At 38.8% G+C, this 26,277-nt stretch overlaps 3 protein-coding genes and 1 long non-coding RNA gene across 8 annotated transcripts; 2 read left to right on the top strand and 2 right to left on the bottom strand.

Annotated features, from left to right (window-relative positions):
• Positions 1-4,622: 4,622 nt before the first annotated feature.
• LOC103406894 (disease resistance protein RUN1-like) lies at positions 4,623-9,902 on the top strand. 3 transcript variants are annotated; one of them, XM_070805822.1, is made up of 4 exons: positions 4,623-5,086; positions 6,680-7,302; positions 7,403-7,468; positions 8,642-9,902. In XM_070805822.1, exons 2-4 carry the CDS (start codon positions 6,755-6,757, stop codon positions 9,867-9,869), a joined length of 1,842 nt encoding a protein of 613 aa, XP_070661923.1. In that variant the 5' UTR covers positions 4,623-5,086; positions 6,680-6,754; the 3' UTR covers positions 9,870-9,902. The 3 variants fall into 3 exon arrangements, with proteins under 3 accessions (XP_070661923.1, XP_028965425.2, XP_028965419.2); XM_029109592.2 differs by lacking the exon at positions 4,623-5,086 and adding an exon at positions 5,768-5,837; XM_029109586.2 differs by lacking the exon at positions 4,623-5,086 and adding an exon at positions 6,376-6,589.
• An 860-nt stretch (positions 9,903-10,762) lies between these two features.
• LOC139188450 (uncharacterized) lies at positions 10,763-11,034 on the bottom strand. Its single transcript, XR_011571873.1, has 2 exons — positions 10,945-11,034; positions 10,763-10,859 (listed from the first exon to the last, which is right to left on the bottom strand). It is a non-coding gene; the product is annotated as an uncharacterized lncRNA (long non-coding RNA).
• Positions 11,035-11,057: 23 nt separating this feature from the next.
• LOC108169477 (uncharacterized) lies at positions 11,058-12,459 on the bottom strand. 3 transcript variants are annotated; one of them, XM_070805850.1, is made up of 3 exons: positions 12,126-12,459; positions 11,971-12,015; positions 11,058-11,751 (listed from the first exon to the last, which is right to left on the bottom strand). In XM_070805850.1, the coding sequence occupies exons 1-3, from the start codon at positions 12,321-12,323 to the stop codon at positions 11,734-11,736; spliced, it is 261 nt and encodes an 86-aa protein (XP_070661951.1). In that variant the 5' UTR covers positions 12,324-12,459; the 3' UTR covers positions 11,058-11,733. The 3 variants fall into 3 exon arrangements, 2 of the variants coding, with proteins under 2 accessions (XP_070661951.1, XP_028965467.1); XM_029109634.2 differs by having other exon boundaries at positions 11,058-11,741; positions 12,126-12,429; XR_011571869.1 differs by lacking the exon at positions 11,971-12,015 and having other exon boundaries at positions 11,058-11,741; positions 12,126-12,413.
• Positions 12,460-23,714: 11,255 nt separating this feature from the next.
• Positions 23,715-25,401, top strand: LOC103426710 (ABC transporter G family member 32-like). The gene is made up of 4 exons (XM_008364794.3): positions 23,715-24,134; positions 24,462-24,582; positions 24,677-24,753; positions 24,969-25,401. The coding sequence occupies exons 1-4, from the start codon at positions 23,860-23,862 to the stop codon at positions 25,096-25,098; spliced, it is 603 nt and encodes a 200-aa protein (XP_008363016.2). The 5' UTR covers positions 23,715-23,859; the 3' UTR covers positions 25,099-25,401.
• The last annotated feature ends 876 nt before the right edge of the window (positions 25,402-26,277 follow it).

Here is a 26,277-nt window from a genome sequence, read left to right as displayed (position 1 = left end):
TCTCTCCATCCCCGATCGTTTCTCAAGTTTTAGACGTGAAGATTATCTGATAAACAAAAATAGACGTGAAGATTATATTATTATAGACATGAGGCTTGGGTATTTATATCAGTATGGTCGCTTACCACACACATAACAAATGCAAATATTGTCAAGATTCGTAAAGACTCATCAGTGACCCGTTATTAACCACATTGATACTTTCTTTCAACTTGAATTTTACCACATGCACAAAACATCATATGTGAAAGTTATCACAAAACACCTTGATATAATCAGAAGCATGGAAAACGCACAACATAAGTTGTTTATATCATACTTAGGGCTTCCGTATTTAGATCTCGTACAAATACTCGGGGGACTTGAATGTAATTATGTAATAAAGGAATGGGCAAATATGTAATAAGTGAGGAGTCCTTATTCTATAAAAGGACCCTTCACCCTCACAATTAGAGGAGGCCAATTCCTAGGCCATCAGAGACCTCACTCTCTCCCTCAAAGGCTTTGAATCTCTCTCCCTCACTCCCCTCACATCTCAGATAAATACATAATCAGTGTGGACGTAGCCCAAACATTGGGGTGAACCACGATACATCTTGTGTTATTTACATTACTTGCAGATTCACGGTCGGATTTACGTTGTTCCAAGACCTCTGGTTTTGTGCATCAACATAAGTCATCTTTAATTTTGATAAATTTGATGTGAAATTCTTGTACTCTTCAACATGTATAGGGATGGACTTTTTGCGAATATGGTGGGATTCAATTTCAATGGGATTTATAATATTGCCGAGTGGTTTGAGTTTACTTAGGAGATAAATGTAGCCGACTTTGTTATGTCTAAAAGTGGTGGTCGTAATTTTAAAGTGGTTTTTTTTTTTTGGAAACACGTAATTTTAAAGTGTTAGTTGTCTGCTGTATTTACTCGTCAAGTGAACAAACTACTGCAAATGTATGACTCGTCCATTTAAAACTACTATGTCATTCACTACTTTCTTAGCTTCATCTGAAATCAGTTTCTCTGAACATTATCTCTCTCTCCAATATTGCGTACATACTATCTGAAAGAAGCCTCTCCCCTCGATCGATCCTGCAACAAACTTGCCGAAGCACAAATTATTAACAAATGATGAGTGTTACAAGAATATAGATTACAATTGAAGAAAAAAAATCTTAAGATATTAATCACAACTAATTAATTACTACTTGCATATATAATCATATCATATTTTATTCTTAATGCATTATTGATTAATTGAATAGTTGTAATCATAACCAAGAAGTAATTATTATAAATATATTGGATGGTATTTGTCCTTTCATGTTCATCTCTCTCTCTCTCTCTCTCTCTCTCTCTCTCTCTCTCTCTCTCTACACCTTCCCGGCCAGCAGTATGTTGTTTCTCAAGTTCATATGTCAAAATTATTATATTATAAACTTTATTTTTGTTGACCAAAGGAGCTTGACTTGCTGCAACACAACCACTACCATGATTCGATCAATTTGTGATCATTTCCTTCATCTCTCTCTCTCTCTCTCTCTCTCTCTCTCTCTCTCTCTCTCACTACACCTTCCCGGCCAGCAGTATGTTGTTTCTCAAGTTAATATGCCAAAATTATTATATTATAAACTTTTATTTTTGTTGACCAAAGAAGCTTGACTTGCTGCAACCCAACCACTACCATGATTCGATCAATTTGTGATTAACAAAATACATACATACATGGCCCTGGTAATGTTATCTCCAGTCTTTCAAAAAAAAAAAAAAAAATACATACATACATATATATATATATATATAAGTCCTTAACAACAAGGCATGTAAAAGAACTTAACATAGATTTAACCCTTTTATGGCACAATCATTTAATTAAGAAGCTCAATTTACTTATGGCGTATGTTTACAATCTTACAATCTTTCTGTTGGTCTGAGCTAACAGTGACACGTCTGACACTAACAACTAACTCACTTAAAAGAGCCTAATGCCTACTCAAGATCTCCAAAAGATTTTTAAACTGACAAAGAGTTCCAACACTCTAATGGAGAATTGTGGCATCCAACAATTTCTTTGTCTCCCGATTATTCATCTACTTGCTCAGGCCACATTTAGCTTGACACCTGACTCTCTTGGCATGGGCAAAGACTCACTAATCCACTCCAATTAATTTATCACAAAATCTAGGATAATTAATTCATTACACTCAAACAACACCTCACCTGACACAATCATCTTTAAAGACTCACGAATCCACTCCAATTGGAATTACTTCAAAATTCTTTTATTTCATAGCTTTTTGCCCAAAGTAGATCCACATGTTCTTCAATTGAAATATAAAACAAAGTATCAAAATCCTCCCAAAATAACTAATAAATTATAAATAAGATTAGTGGGAACAAGAGAGATTTGTATTTTCTTTTTTATAACATGTTGGGGTCCTCTTTTTCCGATTTAATGTGTCCCATTATTTGTTCTTCTGGAGTAATTGAGAACAAGAGAGATTCGTGGGATCTGTTTAATGTTGAAATGTTGATTTTTGAAAATCTGGGGAGGGATTCGTGGGAGAGGGATTTGTTCTAGATTGCCCACAACCTTCGTAAAGAAACAACTTTGAAATGCTGATTTTTTTTATGTACCATACATTTTTCTATACTACAGATCCGATTGAAAATGATTGATTCTGAAGAAGCAATTAATATCAACAATGATGACTCGAACGAATTCGATTGTACACTGAGGTAAGACAGTTGAAAATCTTTCATTTTTTATGTTGTACAATTGGATAATGAATAGCAAATAACCAATATATTCTGGGTGGATGCTAAAATGATAAGTGACTGGTCATTTTGGAGATGTTGTTTCATTTGACACTACCTATAAAACTAATCGAGCAGGTGGTCCGTTTGTTGTGTTTTCTGGCTTGAATCATGATTGAGAAATTGTAGTTTTTGGGGCAACATGTTGGACATTGCTACCAAAAAAGTTTCAAATAACTAAATAAACGATGGAGCAGTTTCATCGTACATCAATGCTGCCCCAAAAACTACAATTTCTCGATGATGATTCAAGCCAAAAAACATAGCAAACGGACGACCTGCTCGATTAGTTTTATAGGTAGTGTCAAATGAAACAACATCTCCAAAATGACCATAGTCACTTATCATTTTAGCATCCGCCCAGAATATATTGGTTATTTGCTCTTCATTATCCAATTGTACAGCATAAAAAATGAAGGATTTTCAACTGTCTTACCTCGGTGTACAATCGAATTCGTTCGAGTCATCGTTGTTGATATTAATTGCTTCTTCAAAATCAATCATTTTCAATTGGATCTGCTGTATAGAAAAATGTATGGTATAGAAAAAAAATCAACATTTCAAAGTTGTTTCTTTACGGAGGTTGTGGGCAATCTAGAACAAATCCCTCTCCCACAAATCCCTCCCCAGATTATCAACATTTCAACATTAAACAGATCCCACGAATCTCTCTTGTTCTCAATTACTCTAGAAGAACAGATAATGTGACACATTAAATCGGAAAAAGAGGACCCCAACATGTTATAAAAAAGAAAATATAAATCCAATAGCAAAAACAAGCAAAGAAAATTAACATAAACTGACCTGGGAAGATTGGAAGGAGGTGACGGGAAAGGCAGCATAAAAGTTGAAGAGGCGGGAGAGTGAAGATTAGGAAAAGTGGATGAGGCGGGAGGCTTTAAAGATGATTTGGAGCTGTTGGTGAGGTGGCAAAATCTGGAGTATTAAATGAAATCAATGGCTAGAAAAGTAGGAGGGTATGGAAGGGCATGGTAACTAGGAGGGCTGACAATCCAGGTCCGATACCACTCACCAAAGTGCAAAATCATCAGCGTACATTTTTGTGCTTCTTTTAAAGCCCCTCAGTAAGATTTCAAACTTTACTTCCAATTGTATCTTCTCTCTGTTTCTTTGCTTTCAAAAAGTCTCAGTTTTTTGTGCTCCTCCAGCCCACCAAACACAGTACTAATATATATATATATATATTTGTATATGCACCTTCTTTAGTTTCTTTGTCAATTATATAATCTCTCTGTTAATATTAAAAAAACATTTGATTTAGTAACTTAATCTCAACTATTGTAATGCAGTTCAAGATTTCTATGTTAATTTAGTTTAATATTAAATAAATGGTTTGCACAGCTAATTGCATGTAGTTCTCTTTATCTCTATTCTCCTCATCGATGCAAATGAATGTAAAGATTTTTTTTCTCCCATTTTCATTATGCCCAATTTCAAATTGAAATATATTTATCTTTCTTTTGAATAGGACTTCAACCTACTAATTTTTTCCTGAAATTATAGCCTCTTAATCGATAGAAAAAATAAATGGTGAATATAAGAACAAACTCATTTGTGCTAATTTTGTTCTCTTTATCTCTATTCTCCTCATCGATGCAGAGGAATGTTTATTTTTTTTTCCTCCCATTTTCATTATGCACAATTTCAAATTGAAATGTATTTATTTACCTTTCTTTTGAATAGGACTTCGACCTACTAATTTTTCTCCTGAAATTAATCGATAGAAAAAATAATTGGTGAATATAAAAACAAACTCATTTGTGCTAATTTTTTAAAGCTTAATAAGATTTACAAAACCCTGTATTTTAAAAAATAGTTATTTTTGAGTTTTGTGGGCTATCATCTCTTACCGATTGTCAACAACCTTCCATGGGACCTTCGCTTCCCATTTATCTCTCTTGGAGTTCAATAAATTATAGACTACAACGCAAGTAAAAAACTAATCCAAAAGCTTTAAAAATTTGAACGTTTGATAATTTGCTTTCCAAAATTCTGAGTATGTCTGTACTTTTGTGAATCCTTACATTCTTTATTACGTTCTTAAATTTTTTTTACCACAATGTGTTACATATTTCTGATTACTAAATCAAATCATCACCGTTCAATTTGACAGGAAAAAGAATTCTAACATTATTCTTATGATTCGCAGATGTGTGATGATTCTCAATGTACTTGACAGGAAAAAGAATTCTATACAAATTTCAATGCACTTGACACTCACTTCAGGGTCATTGGCATTGACTGGACAAGGTGCGCAAATTCTTATCAATACCTTCTCTCATTGTTTAGTTTTTTTATAAAACATCATAACTCCAAATGAAGCCATAAAACATCATAACTCCAAACCAATAACCAGTTTTATTTATAATACAACATTTAGACTTTGGTGGATTGTTGGTGTAGTGTTTTTTACAGTAATTAGGACTAATATAAATTAAAGGCTCATTTGGTAACGTTTTACTACCGGTTTAAAAATCAAAACAACAAAAATAGAACTTTACATGTTTAATTAAAATCTCAAAACGACAAAGTTGCATGACTTTGACTCTGCACTAGTTTATATGTACTTGAATATTATTATACTAAATTGGATTGTCTCTGCAACTTCAATTTTGTGCAACTCTCCGTTCCCGGGACTCGGTCATATCTCAAGTTTTTTACGTGAAGGCTATATTATTAAGATTTCGACTCGGGTATTTATTTCGGTATTATTTTTGGTAGCTTACCCACACGCACATAACAAATGCAATATCGTAAAAGGTTCATACAGACTGATCAACGACTCATCATTAATCAAACCAATATTTTCTCTCAGCTTGAATCTTACCACATGCACATATCATATGTGAATGTTTTATCATAAAATACTTAGGTATAATTAGAAGTGGAAACCGCACAATATAAGTTATCTTTAATTTTGTCAAATTTTATGTGAGATTCTTGTACACTTCAACATGTATAGGGATGGACTTCTTGTGGAAATGGTGGCATTTATCTCATGGTATTTATAATATTCCTGAGTGGTTTGAGTTTGCTTATGAGTGAAATGTTGCTGACTCTGTTATACATGAAAATGATGATCGTAATTTTAAAGAGTTGGTTGTCTGATGCATTTATTCGTCAAGTGAACAACCTGAAGGTCCTCATGAGGTTATTGTTATAAATAGAGTAAACTGTCATTTAACCCCCTAAACTATCACGTGAGTTTCAATTTCCCCCTGAACTATTTTTTCAGCCAATTGACCCCCTAAACTATGTTAAAGTGGCCAATTAACCCCCTACCGTTAAGTATCTTTAACTCCATCCAATTTTTTGTTAGAAAGTGTCATGTGCTTGGCACATGACCACCTTTTTACATTTTATGTCTAAATCTTTACAAAGAAAACATATAAAACAAGCATACTACTTTGCACACCTTGATAACATTTACCTCAGTGCTACCAAAATCTCATGAATGCGAAAGCGATTATCTTTGGCAAGGAGACATATTGCAGAATAAAACCTAGTGCGAAAAAATTTAATGTATATGTTCTTGGAGAAAATTAATGTATAAAAAGCAAAATTAAAACATAAAGTTACTAACATTGGTTGGGAATAAATGTAATATGAGGTAGATCTTAATTGAACAGGAGCCTTTTCCTTCACGTGAGCCTTTTCCTTGTGTTCAGATATTCTTGAAGAAAAGCAAACATGAGTCTTTCGTGTTCCTTTCTTTCCTCTTTTCCTCTCTGTTTCCTTGCACCTTCCTGCCCGGTAGTGTGTGGTTTCCCAAGTCCATACACGAACATTATTATATTATAAACTTTTGCTTTTGTTTATTGAAGGATCTTGACTTGTGTTTAGGTATCATCCTTCGGCAACACAAACACAACCACTGCCATTTTTTCAGTCTCTGATCTGAACCAGTGCAGTGTCATAATGGTGGATACCGCCATGACAGCGCACGAAGCCTCTTGTTCGTCCTCCTCCAAGTCAAAACTTTGGAGTTACGACGTGTTCTTGAGCTTTAGCGGCGAAGACACGCGCAATGGCTTCACCAGCCACCTCCACGAGGCGTTAAAATACAGAGGATACCATGTCTTTATTGATGAGGACGGTCTAAAAAGAGGGGAAGAAATAAGAGGGGAACTGTTTCGGGCAATCGAAGAGTCGAGGATCTCTATCATTGTCTTCTCAAAGATGTATGCGGATTCGAGTTGGTGTCTTGACGAGCTGGTGAAGATCATGGAGTGCAGAGACAAACTGGAGCGACATGTTTTGCCAATATTCTATCACGTTGATCCTTCGCATGTCAAGAAGCAGGACGGAGATTTTGCCGAAGCATTTCATAAACACGAAAAGGACATCCGTGAAGAAAAAGATGACGAGAAACGTGAAGCTAAACAAACAAGGGTAGAGCAGTGGAAAGGGGCTCTCACAAAAGCTGCAGATTTGTCTGGCCACCATCTTAAATCCAGTAATAATAGGTAATCATTAAGCTGCTGTTCAAGATTTAAGTTGTATTACTCTAATTAACATGCTTAATTAGTACACCTTAATCTCTCACGTTGATCCTTCACATGTCAGGAAGAGGCAGAGAGATCTTCATACTGAAGCTGCAAATTTGTCTGACCACCAAACAACTGACAACGGGTAATCTTTCACTTGCGTTTCAAGATTTGAAACATTTTAGTGAATGACTTAATCTCTCAATTAATTAACATGCTCAATTAACATTTTACATAATCCAAACATTGATTCACAGGCTTAATGAATACACTTTAATCTTTCATATAAAACCGAAACCGTTATTGGAGTTTAATTCATACACACCTAACTTTTATTTATCAATGAATGACTTTCTTTTATTCAAGTCGCATGCTATTTAGTTGCTAGTTAGTGTATATATATATAGGAAAGGGGTGTGATATTCACACACCCCATTTTATTTCTCACATATCTTTTTAGTTTTCGGCCTTCTGATCGGATGAATTGAAGAAGATCAACGGACATAAATTATTTAGGGGTATGTGAGGAAGTAAAATGGGATGTGTGGATAACACACTCCTATAGGAAAAATTAGGTTTTCATCTCTTATTTTTATATTGCATCGATTGAAACTTTATTGTTTTTCTATTTTTGATCAAGTTTCTTCGACCTTGTCCAAATCATCATTTTAGAATTTGAAAAATTACACGTCAACACTTTGCTAATTATTTATAGTTTTTAGTTAAAGTGTTAGCCCTATTTTTGTTGAAATTAACTTGGGTGAGATGGGAGTTGTCTTGGCTGTCTTGGCTCTAGTGCCACTGCACTAGGCCCCCATCCTCATATGGGCACTATATTTTATTGTAGACATTTTTTTAAGTCTTATAATCTGTAAGATATGTAGATCTTTGATTCCAATAAATTTTGGGAATTTTAAATTTCATAAGTTTTTAGATTTGATCTTGGATTTAAATCCTTTAAATCCGTGAGATATAAATTACATTAATTATTTGATTTAAATCCCTTAAATGTTGTTAATTATAGCCATTTTCAACAAGACAAAGTGTTTTAAATGTTGGACTCAATCAACAATTTTTAATTTAAAATACAAAAAAATGACATGGAAATATAATAAATACTAAAATGGTGAGGTGTACAAATCAAAGACTTTGATCAAAAATTGAAAAACTATAAGGTTTTAATCTAACAATTGAGATGACCAAAGGACCAAAACCAAAATGACCCATATATGAAGAAAAGAAAGAAAATTGTTTATGTACTGATATCTCCTACAAAGCCTCATTGAGTCACACTAATGCTTACAAATTCAATTTTCAGGCGCGAAGCAAAGTTCATTAAAAAAATTGTTGACGACAATATTTGGGAATGGCTCCCCAGAACAAACGAATTAAATGTGGCGAAGCACCCAATTGGAATCAAATCTCGCATTCAAGGTATTATCAGTGATCTTTCAAGTGGTGGATCAAATGATGTTCTCATGGTTGGAATTTGGGGGATGGGTGGATTGGGTAAAACAACAGCTGCCAAAGCCATTTATAACCAAATTCATCTTACGTTTGAATTCAAAAGTTTCCTTGCCGACGTTAGCGATGCTACAAGTAAACATGGTCTGGTTTATTTGCAAGAAAAACTTATTTCTGACATCTTAAAACAAAAGTCTGAATTAAGCAGTGTTGATGAAGGTATCAGTTTGATAAAACAACATCTCCAACGTAGAAGGGTACTTGTCATCATCGACAATATAGATGACCTGAAACAACTTGATGCAATAGCTGTAAGTCACAATTGTTTTGGTCCAGGAAGTAGAATTATTATAACGACACGAAATGAACATTTGCTAAAGCAAGTGGAAGTGGACAAGACATATCCGCTTCGAGAAATGAAAAAGAGAGAAGCTTTGGAGCTCTTTAGTTGGCATGCCTTTCGAAAAAGTTACCCTAATGAAGAATATCTTGAAGTCTCAGAAAAGGTTGTTTCTTACTGTGGAGGTTTGCCACTAGCCCTTGAAGTTTTAGGTTCTTTTTTGTTTAGAAGACCTATTGCAGAGTGGAAAAGTCAATTGAAGAAATTGGAAAGAACTCCTAAAGGAGAAATAATAAAACCACTAAGAATAAGCTTTGAAGGGCTAGATGATACAGAGAAGGCTATATTCCTTGACATATCTTGTTTCTTTATTGGAAAGGACAAAGACTACGTCGCAAAAGTATTAGATGGATGTGGATTTTTTGCAACAGGAGGAATCGGTGTCCTCCGTGAACGATGTCTTGTAACTATTGAAGGCAACAAGTTGACTATGCATGATTTGCTTCGAGAAATGGCCAGAGTAATCATTTCTGAAAAATCTCTTGATTGCCCTGGAAAATGGAGTAGGTTGTGGAATCGTCAAGAGGTCACTGATGTATTGACAAATAAATCTGAGTTTATTCCCAATAAATTTTGGATTTATGCATCATACAAGAAAAGCATAGATGTAACCCGGGCAAGTCAATTATACATTAAACAACATTCGTGTGTAAATATATTCACCGTGCGTGGTTTTGCGTAATGAATAATAATAATACATATAAACATATGCAAATATACCGTTTCTTACCACTATAACTTTTTTTTTGTTAACAGGGAACTGGAGAAATTGAAGGACTTGCTCTATATTTCCTTGAAGAAACTAAGATTGCTAGTTTCAGTACAAAAGCATTTGCCAAAATGAAGAAACTGAGATTGCTTGACCTCGGCAGAGTAGAGCTCAAAGGAGAATGCAAACATCTTCCTAAAGAGTTAATATGGTTGCGTTGGTTTGGATGCCCTTTAAAGTCCATACCAGATGACTTTTTTAATCAACCAAGACTAGTTGTTTTAGAGATGCAGTGTAGCAAACTGGTACAAGTTTGGAAGGGTTCCAAGGTATAATGAATTACACCTGATGATGTTGTGTTTCTATTTGTTTTTTGGATTTCTTCTCTTTTTTTTATAACATCTTCATTTCGGATATTAATTTCAATTTTCTTTTGATTTTCTGCAACAGTCGCTACATAACTTGAAAACCCTTGATCTCAGCTGTTCCAATTCCTTACAGAAATCATCGGACTTTTCACAAGTCCCAAATCTTGAACAGTTGATATTGGAATGGTGTACTAGTTTGTCCGAGATTCACCCCTCCATTGGTCATCTTAAAAGACTTTCTTTGGTGAACCTTAAGTGGTGTTTCAAACTTATTTCTCTTCCAAGGGATTTCTATAAATTGAAATCTGTTGAGACTCTTGCAATTTCTGGTTGTCAATTAATCAGTGAACTGCATGAGGATATAGGGGAGATGATATCACTGAGAACACTTGAAGCAGAGCAAACAGGCATAAGAGAAGTACCACCTTCCATAGTAGGATTGAAGAATCTCACTCGTTTATTAAAAACATCTGCTCCTCCCCTGTCCCCTTCCTCCTCTTCCTCTCCCATCATAATCTCTATCATCTTCTTTTTGGTAGCTAAACATGCTCATTTTAATATTCTCTGCATCCACATCATGAGGACCCTTTTGTACCTCAAGTTACAGCACGATAACATCAGAAATCTTGCAATACAACAACAATACCAATTTTATGATCAGAATATGCTGACACACTGACATGATAATCATCCAAATCAAATTGATTTTGGAGCTGCCGTGCAAGTTCCTCCTCACGACTACTACCTGTACAGGCACCTCCAATTGAACATCTATAATAAATAAATAAATAAGTTAACTAAATGTGTTTCTTGTGTGATTCAAGTATAAGTCCATTACAAACAAAACTTAGCAGAAATTTGGTTTTCCCTCCATTCAAAAAATTCAAGTTTTATTCTGCCACCTTACACCTGCCCCATCTACAACTATATATTCACCACTAGAAATAATTAGTGAACAAATCCAAGTGTAAAAACACCGTCTCCTCTCAGACTCCTTCCCCACAACTAAGTGACATAAAATTAAACTTAATAGTTAATACTACACAAAACCCGGATGCAGCATAGAATAATAGTAATAACAACCTGCAAGCTGGACATGAATGAAGATCCACATTTTGGCCTCGTAGTCGTTGCAGAGCTGCTCGGTTTGTCTTGAGTTCTTTCATCATGGGAATCTGCCTTACGAGTGTTATCTGTCTCAATTTTTTTATAAAATTTATTCTCTTGCTTTCAAATGTAGGTTCTGCTACCTTCCAACTGATCTAACCTCAGTATTTCAGGCAGCAGCCCACTACTCTTGGAGCTGACATGGGAGTAATCTGCCTATGATTGCATCATGCCCATGAGTTATGCATGCAATTGCAACATTGAGTGGTTGAATATTATGGTAATAGCAACTTGTCCTGCTGAGGAAACCGACTTTTAGCTGCCCCAACTTGCAACTTCTCAAATGGAGGGGGGCGTTACCATCACTTTCCTGTGAAAGCCTTAAAGATAAACGTAAAAAACCTGGAATATTTTTTATTCATCTGCCATTCTTCGTAACTTGATTGAAATTCATATTGAGTTTAGAGAGACACCTAAAAATTCTTATGAAATTCATATTGAGTTTCATGAAAATGTACTTGTATCCAGTGCATAATGGTGTTCCTCTTAATAAATGTCAAAATTAAAAAATGTACTTGTATAACACAAGCAGTAAGTACCTTGGTTCCAGGAACGAGCCCAAGTTTCAAAAGCCGCCTACTACTCTATTCCTCGCAAATGAAATACCACAATTTTCTTTCTCTTCATCTATTTTCTCAGCAACCAAACAGAAAACGAGAAAAATTAACGAGAAATACAGAGAGGTGTGATTTACCTGGAGGACCTTGGAGCCGAGGAGGTGAGAGGACTTTTGGAGCGTAAGCGGGTCGGGCAAGGACCTAGCGGAGATAGATTTGAGGTCCATGTTGGTGAGCTCGGCTTCCACTGAATTCACCACCGTACGCTTGTCGTCGGACAAGGCTGAGTGGAGCAGGATCATCGCCTCCACTTGTTCGTGGTCGCGAAGCACCATCCTCTGGTTCTTAAGGTTTCGATTGCGGCGCCAGAACTCCCTCCATTTTTCAGCGCCTGTTTGCCGCGGCTTTGATTTTGGGGGTTATCTGATTTCTTTTTTTTTTTTTTTTTTTTTTTTTATGGCATCAGAAAACAGCAAATATATGGTATCGTCCAGGGTATTGGTTCGCCTTTTGTGAGAATGAGGGCCAGTGGCCCAAAATTAAAGCCTAAACTGTAATGGACAACCGACAAGGTCAGGCCCATGTGTAGCCTTAAAGGTGATGTTGTATGGGCCAAAATCATAGATTATTAGGACCGAATGCCTATAGGATGAGAGGTCTTAAGCTTAAATTTTATGAATGATAGGTTCGACTTTTATAATGAAAAGGTAAAAATTTAGGTTGAACTAAATTAAATTATAATTAGCTTGGTTTGGTTCAAGTCGAATTAACGTATTAAGAAACTATTAAACCAAAACCAAGCTTAACGATGTTGTTACATTGATTGGTGTATTGTTTAAGACTTGAATTGAATCAAATTGAACCACGCTTATCTCTACAAAGTGAACTCTGTGGATGCAAATTTTCTCCTCTTCGATCTTGGACGATTTTGCACCTACAAAACAACTAGCACCTTAGGTTAAGGCCAAGAGCCTCACGCGCCCACGATGAATGGGGGGGGCTTTGGCCGAAGAACCTCCGATGCCAAAGTTAGAATTTTAGAGAGAAATAGTGTTTAGAATATTTGGGATTTTTTGTAAGAGAATTGGAACTAGTGTTTTGTGAAAATGGGACCCAATTTATAGGAGAGGAAAGGGTGATTTATTTTTGGGGGTTATGGAGATAATGGGCTAGTTATTTTGGGGAGTTATGGAAATAATTGGCTAGTTTATTAGCAAATAGTAATAACCTAATTAACTAGCTATTTGAATGTCATAAAAAGGGGGAGAAAATGGCAACAACAAACAGAAAGTAAAGGGCATGGCCGGCCCTAGTGGGGTTTTGGTTATAATTTGGAGGTTTAGTTGATAATTAAGGGATTGATTAGGTAATTAATCCCTTAATTAGTCAATTTTAGGAAATATGAAAGGAATAAGTATATTATTTAGCTAATTGATTAGCTAAATAATGAAATGGGAAATATATGAATAAATTAGGTTTTAAGTTGATACCTATTTTGGGCACTTTTGACTTGGTTGAAGGATAATTGTATGCTGATTGCACGTAGGAATCCCGGTATACCTCAAGGGTAGTTTTGTCTTTTTTGTCAAAAATCCACGTGTCGCCTTGTGATTATTTTTGGCTCCACAAATGCCCCCACACCTGTTGGGCTGCTTGTAGGAAATGGCAACAGGTGTAGAGATTTTCTTGCTTTAGGAAACTTAAGACTGCTTCCTATTTTGATGTTGATTCTCTCTTTAAATGGAAATTAGATCCTTCTAGGAAAGGGAAATAAATTTCTCTCAAAGCCTATTTAATTCCACCTTAAGTGGGTTATTAAATCAACTTTGGAGAGCGATTTATTCTACCCAACAAGAGAGAGAAAGTTAGAGGATATTTGTTCCCCCTCCTCTAGCAATCTTCTACATCTTGCCCGTGCAAAGGACCATCTTTCGTTGATTTCTTCGTCTTCTCCGTGCCGTACCAATGTAAGAAAAATTTAATTTTTCTTGCCTTCTTCTTGGATAGTGTTATTGCAGGGCAGCTGTCGAGGTGGTGCGACACGTCGGCTGGCAGGGGCCAGGAGTTGGCTTGGCATGGGCCGAGGAGATGTCGTGGCAAGGACCACTGCTTGGGCAGCTTGGCTTGGCTTGAGCCAAGGGCTGCTTGTGCGGCTGGGGTCGCGGATTGTGGCGTTGGGATGCAGTGCTAGGCGAGCCGCATGGCTCATGTCCTTTGGGCTCTTGGACCTGACTCGGACCAGGCTGGCGATTGAGAGAAATGAAGAGATTGTGGGTCTCATGGGCTGTTGGAATGTTGGGTTGAACTCCCCTACTGGGTACCACGAATGGTGTTGGCTACTTTAACTATCTTCATCAGGAGAAACATGGGCTGCTCCTAAAATAAGAGGTGAATAGGATCAAGGCGGATGCATTGGTTCGTCCAATCACCGTTGTGGATCCTGCTGCAAGTGAAGGTGGGAAAAGGGATCTTCCATGCCTGCTCAAGAGATGCCGGTTGAGAAAAACCAAAGACTTCTTTCGTTGCTTATGCAAAGTATGAAAAGTTGATTGCTGCTTATAATTAAGTGATCCACTTCAAGAGAATCGTCGATAGGCTTGAACCCCAAGTGTTGGAACTTCAAGGTGTACTGAAGATCAACGAAAATTTGAAGAAAAAAATGGATGAGCTGCAACGCGTCCATGTTGGTATTGGTGAAGTAGTTGGAGAAGTTGGTGCCCAGGCTGGAGCAGTCAAGGGTGATGCTGCTGCTAAGAGCTTCGCGGTTGCTGAAGGTGTGGCGACGGAATAGTCGTGGGATGTCCAGACTGCTAAAGTGTAGTCATCTAGGTAGCCTTTAAGATTTTCTTTGTTTTTCCTTGTAGTTCTTGTTTTGCTTGAACTCCTTCGACCTTTGCTAGTTGTTTATAAACATGTTTTCCTTCGCTTTTCTTCATCTTCACTTCTTTTGTTCATGCCCTAACCTTTAGACTTGATAGACCAGTGGCAGGCATGCTACTTTTTTATAAGCAGACAAGCCCGCGTAGCCTATGCAGCCGTAGGTGTTGGTGTAGAACTTTGCAAAGATGTTAGCCATTGGGTTGGCAGCCAGATGCCTTACTTACAGAAGCAGACAAGTCCGCGTAACCACTAGGCTATTAAGCTTGACTTTCTCCAATTCCGTAAGTTGCGCAGCAAGTATCACAACACTTTAAGACTTGGTGTAGGTTGTTCCGCGCTTGGCAGAGGTGAAGCTTATCGACTACGTAGCATGTCGGCAGTGGATAAAACTTCGTATATGCGTGCTAGCTTGTTTAACCTTTCACAAGAATGTGCGGTTGTATAAGTCTAGTGCGGCTTTACTGCTCAAAGGGCAAGCCGTAGGCAGTCTTCCGGAATCCGTAGGCTACCTTAGTGCACTCGGTAGCAGCTTTAAGGTTCCAGGGCAGGCGTCTGTAGGGCGTACTACGTAATGTGCCCCCTCCGTATCTAGGGCCCGGTTTCCCACGGATTAGGCCAAGAGACCCAAAATCCTTCAGTTAGCTAAGCCTTGAAAAAGACCATTGTGGCTACTTCTAGGAATCCCAGCGCAAGCCATCGTGCTTCTAGTTATACTAGGGCAGCCAGGCTCATCCACGTCTGGATATTCAGAGTATAAAGTTTATCCTCCCATCTTGGAGAGCTAACCCATATGGGTGTCGGGGAATTGGTTTACCCTCTCGCACTGAAGAGCATGGTTGGTCCCTCGGGGGGCGCAATTCCTGCGATGAGTCCCTAAGAAGGGCGCAGTCTTCTTTTGAAGTGTAGGAGTGATTAGTTGTTGTAAGCATACAGCCAAGCCAAGTTGTGATTACTTCTAAATTCCTCATTGAAAAACAAGTGAAACGAACGAGAACTTTAGCTGTAAGGTAGGAACTGCATAACAACTGGATAGTCCTCAGCTTGTGAGGTGGTGCCCGTCGAGCTTCTTGAGTCTTCGGGTTTTGATGTAGCGGGAGGTCACACATGGTACTTCCTCAGATTGTAGGCCATCCATTGCTTTTCGATCTTTTTACCGTTTCATGGTGGCGAGGGTGTAATTACAATTGCCGCCTACTCTGCTGATCTTGTACAGACCTTCCCAGATGAGAATCGTCTTTTTGGATCCTTCTCTGCAGGCAGTGATGAGGGCTTTTCTGCGCCGTCGACATGCAAATGCTAGAAGTCTCCATCGGGTGGAGTAGGCGCGGCTAGAGTGTGCTCGGCTACTTCTGAGACATCGTTGGGCCGCTCTGTTGCATCACCTAGGCTCGGCGTGAAGGCGCAGTAGGGAGCTGTGGAGATGGGGCCATGTCATACGCAGCAGGAGATGCTCAACTGCCGGTATTGGGCCACTCTAAAGTTGAATCATTGAGTAAGGGTCGGCTAGGGCCGTGTGGTGCGCAGCAAGAAGTGGTACTCAACTGCCGGTACATGTTGCTCATATGTAGAATCTTTTAGGGTGACGAGGACAAAACTTGATTCTGAGTGTGTCCTTCTAGTGTTGCGTTCGTCAGAAAACTTCACATCCACCGGGGTCTATGCCTTTATCGTCGCGCGTCTGGATTGGGCAGAATAGTATGTCATGAGGATGACTGCATGCATTTGAAAGTAAAACTTGTGCTTCTGGGTTGCAACAATTATCGCCAAAGTTAGCTTTTGAATTTTTAATAGCATCGAGGAAAGCTTTTGAACTGTAGAATACAGGTAGTCGGGCCCCTAGCTCTTCTCACATGATGGTAGAGCTTATTGCTACTTTAGATACCGTCAAACATGCGAATAGGTCATCCGCTGCTTCTAGGAAGGTGATGTCGGGTACTTCTTCAAGTCTTTAAATGTGCATTGGCGAGCCTCATCCCAAAGTGCATGCTTCTCTGCCAAAACAAAAGAGTCTGACAGAGTTAGATCTTCTTTCATGATCAATTTTCTGAATAGCGGGTGGTCTGCCGGAAGTCCTTTTTGGAAGGCTGCTCTAGCTATCGAGTCGTTGCATCTGACTATTTTTGCCTTCTCTACTTTGAACCTCCTCACATAGTCGCGAAGCGACTCCTTTGGGTTCTTCTTGACGTCGAACAAATGGTCAGACTTCTTTTTAATCGAGCGATAGGATGAATATTCTTTGGTGAAAACCAAAGAAAGTTCGTAGAAATTCCGGATGGATTGTGGCGGCAGGGTGTAGAACCAATCTTGCGCCTCGCCTTGTAGATTGGTGGCGAATATCTTGCACATGAGATCATCATTGTTTCGATAAAGGATCATTGTGCTTCGGTAGCGCTTTAAGTGTCTCTCCGGGTCTTCATCCCCTTTGAAAAATGTGAAATGTGGCATGCTGAACTCACGTGGAGGCTCTGCCTGCTCGATCTCGTCCGTGAAGGGTGACCTGCTTATGTTGGTCATGTTCCGTCGTAGTGCCTCGTCGGTGACCTCGTTGCATTGGAAATCATGCAATCGCTTGGTCAAGAGGCTTTCTACTTCTTCCTGAATTTGCCTTTGTTGGGGTAGCGGATCTCTCGGCTGCCTCCAGCCATGACTTGCTGGTCTAGGCTGCTCTTCCATGAGTTTGGCTCGTCTATGTCGCGGATGCAGTGCATGTGGTGCGTTCCTAGCAGGCGAACGAGTTCTTCGCAGGCTGCTGGTTGAACTTGAGCTGGATTGAGTGACTGCTTCTCTCCGTCCGTCGTGCTGCCTACTCTGATGTGAGGTGGAGGATGTTCCTTGTGGGCTTAGCCGCGAATGGACAATTTTCCCGGAAGGTTGCTCATGTTGACTATCAGAGTATGACCCCAACCATGAATGTATGCTCATCCGTGGGCCTAGTCGAGAGTGCATGCTCCTCCGCGCGCTAAGACGGGAATATACACTGCCCAAACGTTCGGCTCGTGGCTGTTCAAGTGGCTGCTTACCGGGACGCTGCTGAAAAGGTCTGTCTGCCCTTGTTCTACTTCGGGATACCTCGTCCGAGGCACGTTGGATCCCGATGCGTTGCAAAAGTTGATTCACCAAAGTTGTCTGTTGTGCAAGGGCGCTCGTCAACTCTATGACTTGTCGAGACAAGTGTTGTTCGCCATTTGGATTGGAAGAGCTTGGAAGGAATGCGCCTCATTGGGCAGTGAAAGGGTGGTAGACTTCGGGCGCGAGATTTGAGTTGGGAAATGTCAAACCCGCGAAAAAATATGGTGAGAATGCCCCTGGTTCGATGGTAGGTCCGGATGGTTGAGATAGTCTTGGGCTGACTTGGGCTGCTTGGAAAGCCACTGGAGCAGGATAGGCAGTGAGAGTGGGCTGCTCGATGGAAGCAGGCTGGACCATGGAAGTGGGCTGCTCGTCGGGAGCAGGCTGGGTCATGAAAGCAGGCTGCTTGGCAGGAGCAGGCTGGGCCACAGGAATGGGCTACTCGATGGAAGCAGGTTGGGCCACGGGAGTTGGCTGCTTGACGGAAGCAGGCTGGACCACGGGAGTTGGCTGCTCGTCGGGAGCAAGTTGGGTCACGAGAGCAGGCTGCTTGGCAAGATCAGGCTGGGCCACGGGAGTTGGCTGCTCGACAGAAGCAGGCTGGACCACGGGAGTGGGCTGCTCGTCGGGAGCAAGCTGGGTCACGAGAGCAGGCTGCTTGGCAGGAGCAGGCTGGGCCGCGAGAGCAGGTTGCTTGGCGGGAGCAGGCTGGGCCATGGGAGTGGGCTGCTCGACGAAAGCAGGCTGGACCACGGGAGTGGACTGCTTGTCGGGAGCAGGCTGGGCTGCTCGTCGAGAGCAGGCTGGGTCACGAGAGCAGGCTGGGCCACGGGAGTGGGCTGCTCGACGGAAACAGGCTGCTCAATGCACGGTGCATGTGAATGCGAGGCTTGGGCTTGGGTCCACGTAAACTTGGATGGCACGGTTTGGGTCGTGGTATTGGTACCGTGAGCCTTGGATGGCACGGCTCGGGCCGTGGTGAAAGCTCCATGGAACTCGCCACAAATGGCTACCGAGGTAGCCACCGCGATGGTTCCCATGGTGGAAACTCGTGGTGGTGATGCTGCTCCCCTTATTGTCGCATTTTGCCTCACGGATCTCCGTAATCTCATTTCTTGTATATTAGAATTTTCACTTATGGAATTTTCTAAATTTCTAGCCATTATATTTTGCTTATACGTTTTATCAAAGAACCTTTGCAAGTAAAAAATTCTAATAATAAGAACGTATGAAAAATATTCAAATGGACTAGAAAATAAAGAAAAAACCTTTTTGTGCGAGAGTCTTCTACGAGTATGGATTTCAACTCTCAATGAAAGCACCAATTTGTGGATGCACTCCTCTTCGATCTTGGACGATTTTGCACCTACAAAACAACTAGCACCTTAGGTTAAGGCCAAGAGCCTCATGCGCCCACGATGAATGGGGGGGGCTTTGGCCGAAGAACCTCCGATGCCAAAGTTAGAATTTTAGAGAGAAATAGTGTTTAGAATATTTGGGATTTTTTGTAAGAGAATTGGAACTAGTGTTTTGTGAAAATGGGACCCAATTTATAGGAGAGGAAAGGGTGATTTATTTTGGGGGGTTATGGAGATAATGGGCTAGTTATTTTGGGGAGTTATGGAAATAATTGGCTAGTTTATTAGCAAATAGTAATAACCTAATTAACTAGCTATTTGAATGTCATAAAAAGGGGGAGAAAATGGCAACAACAAACAGAAAGTAAAGGGCATGGCCGGCCCTAGTGGGTTTTTGGTTATAATTTGGAGGTTTAGTTGATAATTAAGGGATTGATTAGGTAATTAATCCCTTAATTAGTCAATTTTAGGAAATATGAAAGGAATAAGTATATTATTTAGCTAATTGATTAGCTAAATAATGAAATGGGAAATATATGAATAAATTAGGTTTTAAGTTGATACCTATTTTGGGCACTTTTGACTTGGTTGAAGGATAATTGTCTGCTGATTGCACGTAGGAATCCCGGTATACCTCAAGGGTAGTTTTGTCTTTTTTTGTCAAAAATCTACGTGTCGCCTTGTGATTATTTTTGGCTCCACAAACTCCACCTGTTAAATCACTTATTATTGACAATTGACATTTAAATTTACAATCTAAAATTGTAATTCATTTAGAGTATCATCTTCACATTCATATTGTTTATATCTACTAGTTCTCCTTTAATTTGTTTAATATAAAAGAATATAACAAACTTAAAGAGTGCATGTGCATTAATTACTCCGTCTTTGTGTACATTCGCGTCATAAAATTCTGGTTCAACCTATAAACTGTATAAAATGTGGATTAGTTGTGGGACCCACTCCACATTGAATTTCAACTATCTGAATCGTTTATTTTGTAAGTCTTGATTCATAGATCATCCTTACAAAAATTCAATTCAATATGAAACCATTTAACTATTAATTTCATTGTTTATTATAGAACAAAGTGTTCGTTAATTTCTTTAAACCCATTTAGATATCTGAAGTATATCCGATTTGGCTATATTTTGTAAGGATGATTTATGAGTTACAACTTGAATAATAGACGGTTCGGATCGTTGAAGTTCAATGTAATATGTATCTCACAACTAATCCCTATTTAAAGAAATAAAAAATAAAAATAAGCATCCCTTCGCTTAAAGGGATACACACACACACATCCTTGTACATGGGTTTCTCAACCATGCATATTTCAAACTTCAGACATATGGTTTGTATGTATGATCACGTTGTTCCATAAACATGCTCAATTATGTAAATGCCTTGGCATCTTGGACAATTTTATTGAAACTTTAAACAATATTTTCGTCAAGGTGTGCACGTCAAAAACATATAGCAATAAATTCCACCACTTATTTGGTAGATTAGAAGGACAATATTATGATCGAGGATATCTGAGATAAAGTGAGAATAATTGCAATTGAAAATAGATGAAAAAAAATCTATTAAAATGGTTGGACATGTGAACCGAAAGCCTACAAATTCTCATGTTAGAAAATGCTCCTTTGACACAAAGGTTTAGGGGTAATAGGGGTAAATGATGACTTGACACAAAACCGAGCACAATGATGTTTTAGGATCATACAATCAACCTGCTTAGTGGGACAAAGCTTTATTGTTGTATTTGAAGGATTTGAAGGAATTATTGAGTTTTTGCAACTACATCTGAACCAGCAGTGGTGGTGTTACATATTTTCAATGCTGGGCCTTGGGCATTTAGTTTTCCCATTAATATCCCAACGCCATTGCCAACAAGTAAAAGGGCAAAGGAACAATAATAATATGCAGTTGGCAGGGAAATGTTTTCCAATTTCCGTTGTCTGAATAGTTTTTTTTTTCTTTTCCTTTGACTTGTCACTTGTTCTTTCTCCATATAAACCAAATTCTCGTCCGTAATGGAGGCAGAATTTAAATCCTACCCGTCTTTTTTGCTTTTAGATCACCTAACTCTTACCATAGATTTCTTCCTTGCTAAATCATGTGTCATCAATAAAAATGAATACGTTTATCAACCCTTAAGTAATAAATCAGTCATCGACTTTCATGTCCTTTAGTTTCTAAAATTTTGTCTACAAATTTAGTCTGCTTGACATTACCCTTTATCATATACGTGTAGTGTTGAAGACAACTTCCTAGCTTGATTGTAAATTTATGACATTTTCTCTCTATGTTATATATTTTACTTTTTTGGGAGCTCAGAAGATTTACAAAGATATTTCAGTCTTCCCTTAACCATTATTATGTGATTCACCAGCGCCAAGGATCAAACCCAAAACATGCTGTATGGAATATGAGTCTGTAATTTGTCTCCTACCATTGAATCATTCCTTGGTGGTTCTAGATTTTGGTTTGAGTACGTCACATATTTTCTGACCATCGATGGCAGAAATTGCAATATTTTTGGTACATGAAACCGACTAGGGTTTGAAAGTCCACAATTTTCATACGATATAGAGAAGACAACAAGACAATTTAACAGAAGCTATTCTGATGAAAATGTCACTTTCAGTGGGGTTAAGAACTGCCATGCCATATTGATGAAATGAAGTTCTCATGCTACCAAAAAATATACAAATTAAGAAATTGCATTTACCCTCCATTTATCATATTAACCATATGATCAAATACAATTCTGACCTGAAACATATAAAAGTTTATATGTTCTGTCGTTCACATACGGAATTGCAAATGATGGTCTAGATTGTTCTTATCTTACAATGCGTTAACAATTAGGATTGTAGGCGATTAACCAAAGCATTCCTAACCAATAATGCATCAATGATCAAGAATTTTGGAATATCAGAGCAGCCATGACCCACAATGCATCAATTGTTAGAAATTTTGGATATCAACAATGAGGAATTGTAGATGATAATCATCAAATATCTTACCTACTATCTATCTACAGTAGGCGACTAACAGGATTAGCTATGATCAATTATGAATTAACGATTATAAATTATGAGCAACTGATAGTGTCAACCTCAACTAAGAACTGTGGAGAATTAGAATGCATCAAGAGTTAGAAATAACGAGACCTTGGCAAAGAACACACGAGTATAGCGAGCAATGGCAATGGAAAAGCTTCCACAAAATAGGCAATGCCTCACCTTTTCGACGAAATGGTGGATAATGAATAAATGCTTCGATTTAAATACATGCCGTTTTTTAACTCCGAATCACCCCAACAGGGTGGTAAATCAGTAAAATCACACATTCCCAACCGTTTCATTTAAATTCCCACGAAAACAACCCACACGCGCCAAACCTATAAACAAAACCAACCTTTCACACTTCACAGTGGGAATGTTGGAAATTTGATTTTTAGTGGGCTCAAAAATATGTTTGATTCTTTAATTTATAAAATATGCTATTTTTGTATGTGAAAATACTTAATAGGTCTTATAAAGTGAGAACCTCTTAGAATTTTGCGCTTGAAGTTGATAGGCTGAGAAATTCCGACCACTTAATTTAAATCATGCGGTCCTTATTAGCTTATCTCACTGATACACCTCACACAAAAATAAGTCTTAAACCGTCCGGATGTCATATGTTCTGACATCGAAAAACGTGCAGAATCGATACATGACGTTAGGAAGTACCTATTCAACTATTACGTCTCGCTTTCGAGTCATAATTTAATTGCACTCAATTTGTTTATCTACCTTCAATTGCCACTCTCCAGTATGTCTTAAGCTCATCTCAAGTGATTGTCGAGTCATTGTGTGTTATATTTACTTCTTGTTATATTATTCGAGAGATGTTGAAAGGGCTCGAGTTGTTTTTGAAGGGTCTCAATCAATAGTACCAAAAAACAGAGTTTTCTTATTTCATATGTGAAAAAGAAAACAAGGACATCAATTATTTTGAGCCTCTAAAAATAGATAAATTTGAAAGTTCCCCATTTCACGATTAATTCCAGCCGTTGGATAAGATAGACGCTTCATCCGTGGAGCGAATAAAATTGATTTAAATAGCCGCGCGAGTCGCGGTTTGATTTAAATAGCCGCGCGTGTCGGGGTTTGAAAGTTCCCCATTTCACGATTAATTCCTGCTCATTGTCTTTCCCGCGGCCATTAAATGAACCTCTCTCTCTGTCGTCCTGCACAAACTGTGAAAAATATTAACCGTCATTTTAGAGAGAGAAAGATGCAATATTTTAGCGAGAGAAAGTAGAAGCTCTCTCTCCGTCTCTGTCTCTCTCCGTCTCCGTTTCTCTCTCACCCGTCACAACAAACTCCAAGACTTAATTAGAGAAAGAAATTAAATGCAGAGCTCCAACCACCATTTCCAGCAATCAAACATGTCCATCTCACATTCACACTCCACTTTTAATTAGCCTCTCTCTCTCTCTTATCTCCCTCTTCAGCCAAAGCCTCCGCATTTTTCTGAGGCTAGGGAGAGCTTTTGGGGATTTCCGATGTGGAACTCGGCGGAGAACGTGTTCGCGAGATCGGGGTCGTTTCAGGAGGGAGGGGACGATGAGGAGGCGCTGCGGTGGGCCGCGCTGGAGCGGCTCCCGACCTACGCCCGAGTACGGCGCGGCATTTTCAGAAACGTCGTCGGAGACACTATGGAGATCGACGTCGGCGAGCTCGAGGCTAAGGAGCAGAAGCCCAATCTCGACCGGCTTGTTAGCTCCGCCGCCGACGACCCCGAACAATTCTTCGATCGCATGCGCCGCAGATTTGACGCGTAATCCTCTTCAGTTTTACTGGATATACTGTGATTGACACTGTTTGGCTGCTGAGAAATTCAGTATACAGTGCCTAATGCGATTATTTTCTCAGCAACCAAACGGAGGATTTTCTTTTCGTCCTCTCCAATTTCGAAACTTTTCTCTTGTACTTAATTTGTGTCTGTTTGGCTGCTGAGAAAATGTCGGCAGAGACTGCGAGTACTGAAGTTTCTGTTTTCTCTCGTTTTCTCAGCAACTAAACAGATATTCATTTTGTCCTTTTCAATTTCGGAACTTTTCTTTTGTGCTTAATTTGTTTTGGTGTTCTTTATTTGAGTGTGCAGAGTAGCATTGAATTTTCCGAAGATCGAGGTCCGATTTCAGAACTTGAAGGTTGAAGCTTTCGTCCATGTCGGAAGCAGAGCGCTGCCGACTATTCCCAATTTTGTTTTTAATATGACGGAGGTATAAAATCATTCAAATTCTCCCCTTAATTTTCTTAAATTACATAATTTTGTGAAAGATTTGTAATCTTTGCATTTTTCGGATGGCGTTTTAGGCAATTGGTATATACAGGGGGCAGAGAAGCAAATTAATTATTTTAGACAACATTAGCGGGATTATAAGACCTTCAAGGTAAGTTTTTTAAGCTTCAGTCAGTACTCGGTTACTGAATTTCCAGTCCAGTGTTTACGAAAAGGACTTATAATCGGGATGCCATGGTAACGGTATTTCAAGTCAATTGATCTCGTGGTAGTGTTGGATTGGCTTTGGTTACTTGGTATATCGCCACATTGGCATCAGAATGTCTATGTGTTTACGCCTAACAAGCCGTTGGTATTGTCTTCTAGATTGACATTACTATTGGGTCCACCAAGCTCTAGAATGACTACACTACTATTGGCTCTGGAAAAGTCAATTGGAGAAATTGGAAGGAACACCAGATGGAAAAATAATAAAATCATTAAGAATAAGCTTTAAAGGGCTAGATGATACAAAAAAAGCTATATTCCTTGAGATGAATGTGGATTTTCAGCAACAGTAGAAACTAGTGTCCTTCGTGAACGATGTCTTGAAAATGTTGAACGCAACAAGTTGAATATGCATGATTTGCTTCGAGAAATGGCAGAGCAATCATTTCGAAAATTCCCCTGGTCATCCTGAAAAATGGAGTAAGTTGTGGAACCCTCGAGAGGTGACCGATGTGTTGAGAAATAAATTTGTAAGTACATTACCAATAAAAACCCACGTATGTCTATATACATTAAACAACATTCATGTGTATGTGTAGTTGCACAAGGAAAGCTCAATTAACCAACAATAATACTTGCATATATTCACCGTACGTGACTATATGGGTTGATACTTGCATTCCTCTCTTGGAGTGATGAGCTAATTCCTTTATTTACAAATTTTATAATCGGAGATCGTTTATGAAATTTGTACAATAAAGAAACGTAATTTGCAAGTGGTGAAATAAGCTCATCACCTAAAGGGGGATGAAGTATAATTCGTTAGGCAAATTCGTGTAAACATATGCAAATAATGCTTTTGTTAACAGGGAACTGAACAAGTTGAAGGACTTGCTCTAGATTCCCTTGATCTTTGGTTTCAAAACTCTAACGAGTATACTTTCAGTACAGTAGCATTTACCAATATGAAGAAACTGAAATTTCTTAAGCTCAGCTACGTAGAGCTCAATGGAGAATACAAGCATCTTCCCAAAGAGTTAATATGGTTGTCCTGGCATGGATTCCCTTTAGAGTCCATACCAAATGACATTTTAAATCAAGAGAAACTAGTTATGAGATAGGTCTTCCTTTTGGATATTAATTTCAATTTTCCTTTCCTTTTGGGAGCAGCCTCTTCATAAATGGGGGTAAGTCTAGCCGACATTCACCTCTCTCAGACCCTGCGTAAAGCGGGAGCCTTGTGCACTGGGTACGACCTTTTTTTTTAGTTTTTCTGATTACCTAATTAAATCACTGGACTTTTCACAAGTCCCAAATCTTGAAGAGTTGATATTGGAACGCTGTATCAATTTGTCTGAGATTCACCCCTACATTGGTCGTCTTAAAAGACTTTCTTTGGTGAACCTAAACGGATGCAGAATGCTTAGTTCTCTTCCAAGGGATTTCTAAAGGTCCAAATCTGTTCACT

This window comes from Malus domestica, chromosome 02, assembly GCF_042453785.1.
Source record: "Malus domestica chromosome 02, GDT2T_hap1".
Taxonomy (NCBI): Eukaryota; Viridiplantae; Streptophyta; class Magnoliopsida; order Rosales; family Rosaceae; genus Malus; species Malus domestica.
Note: the sequence above shows the minus strand (reverse complement) of the source record. Positions and strands in the feature narration are given on the sequence as shown.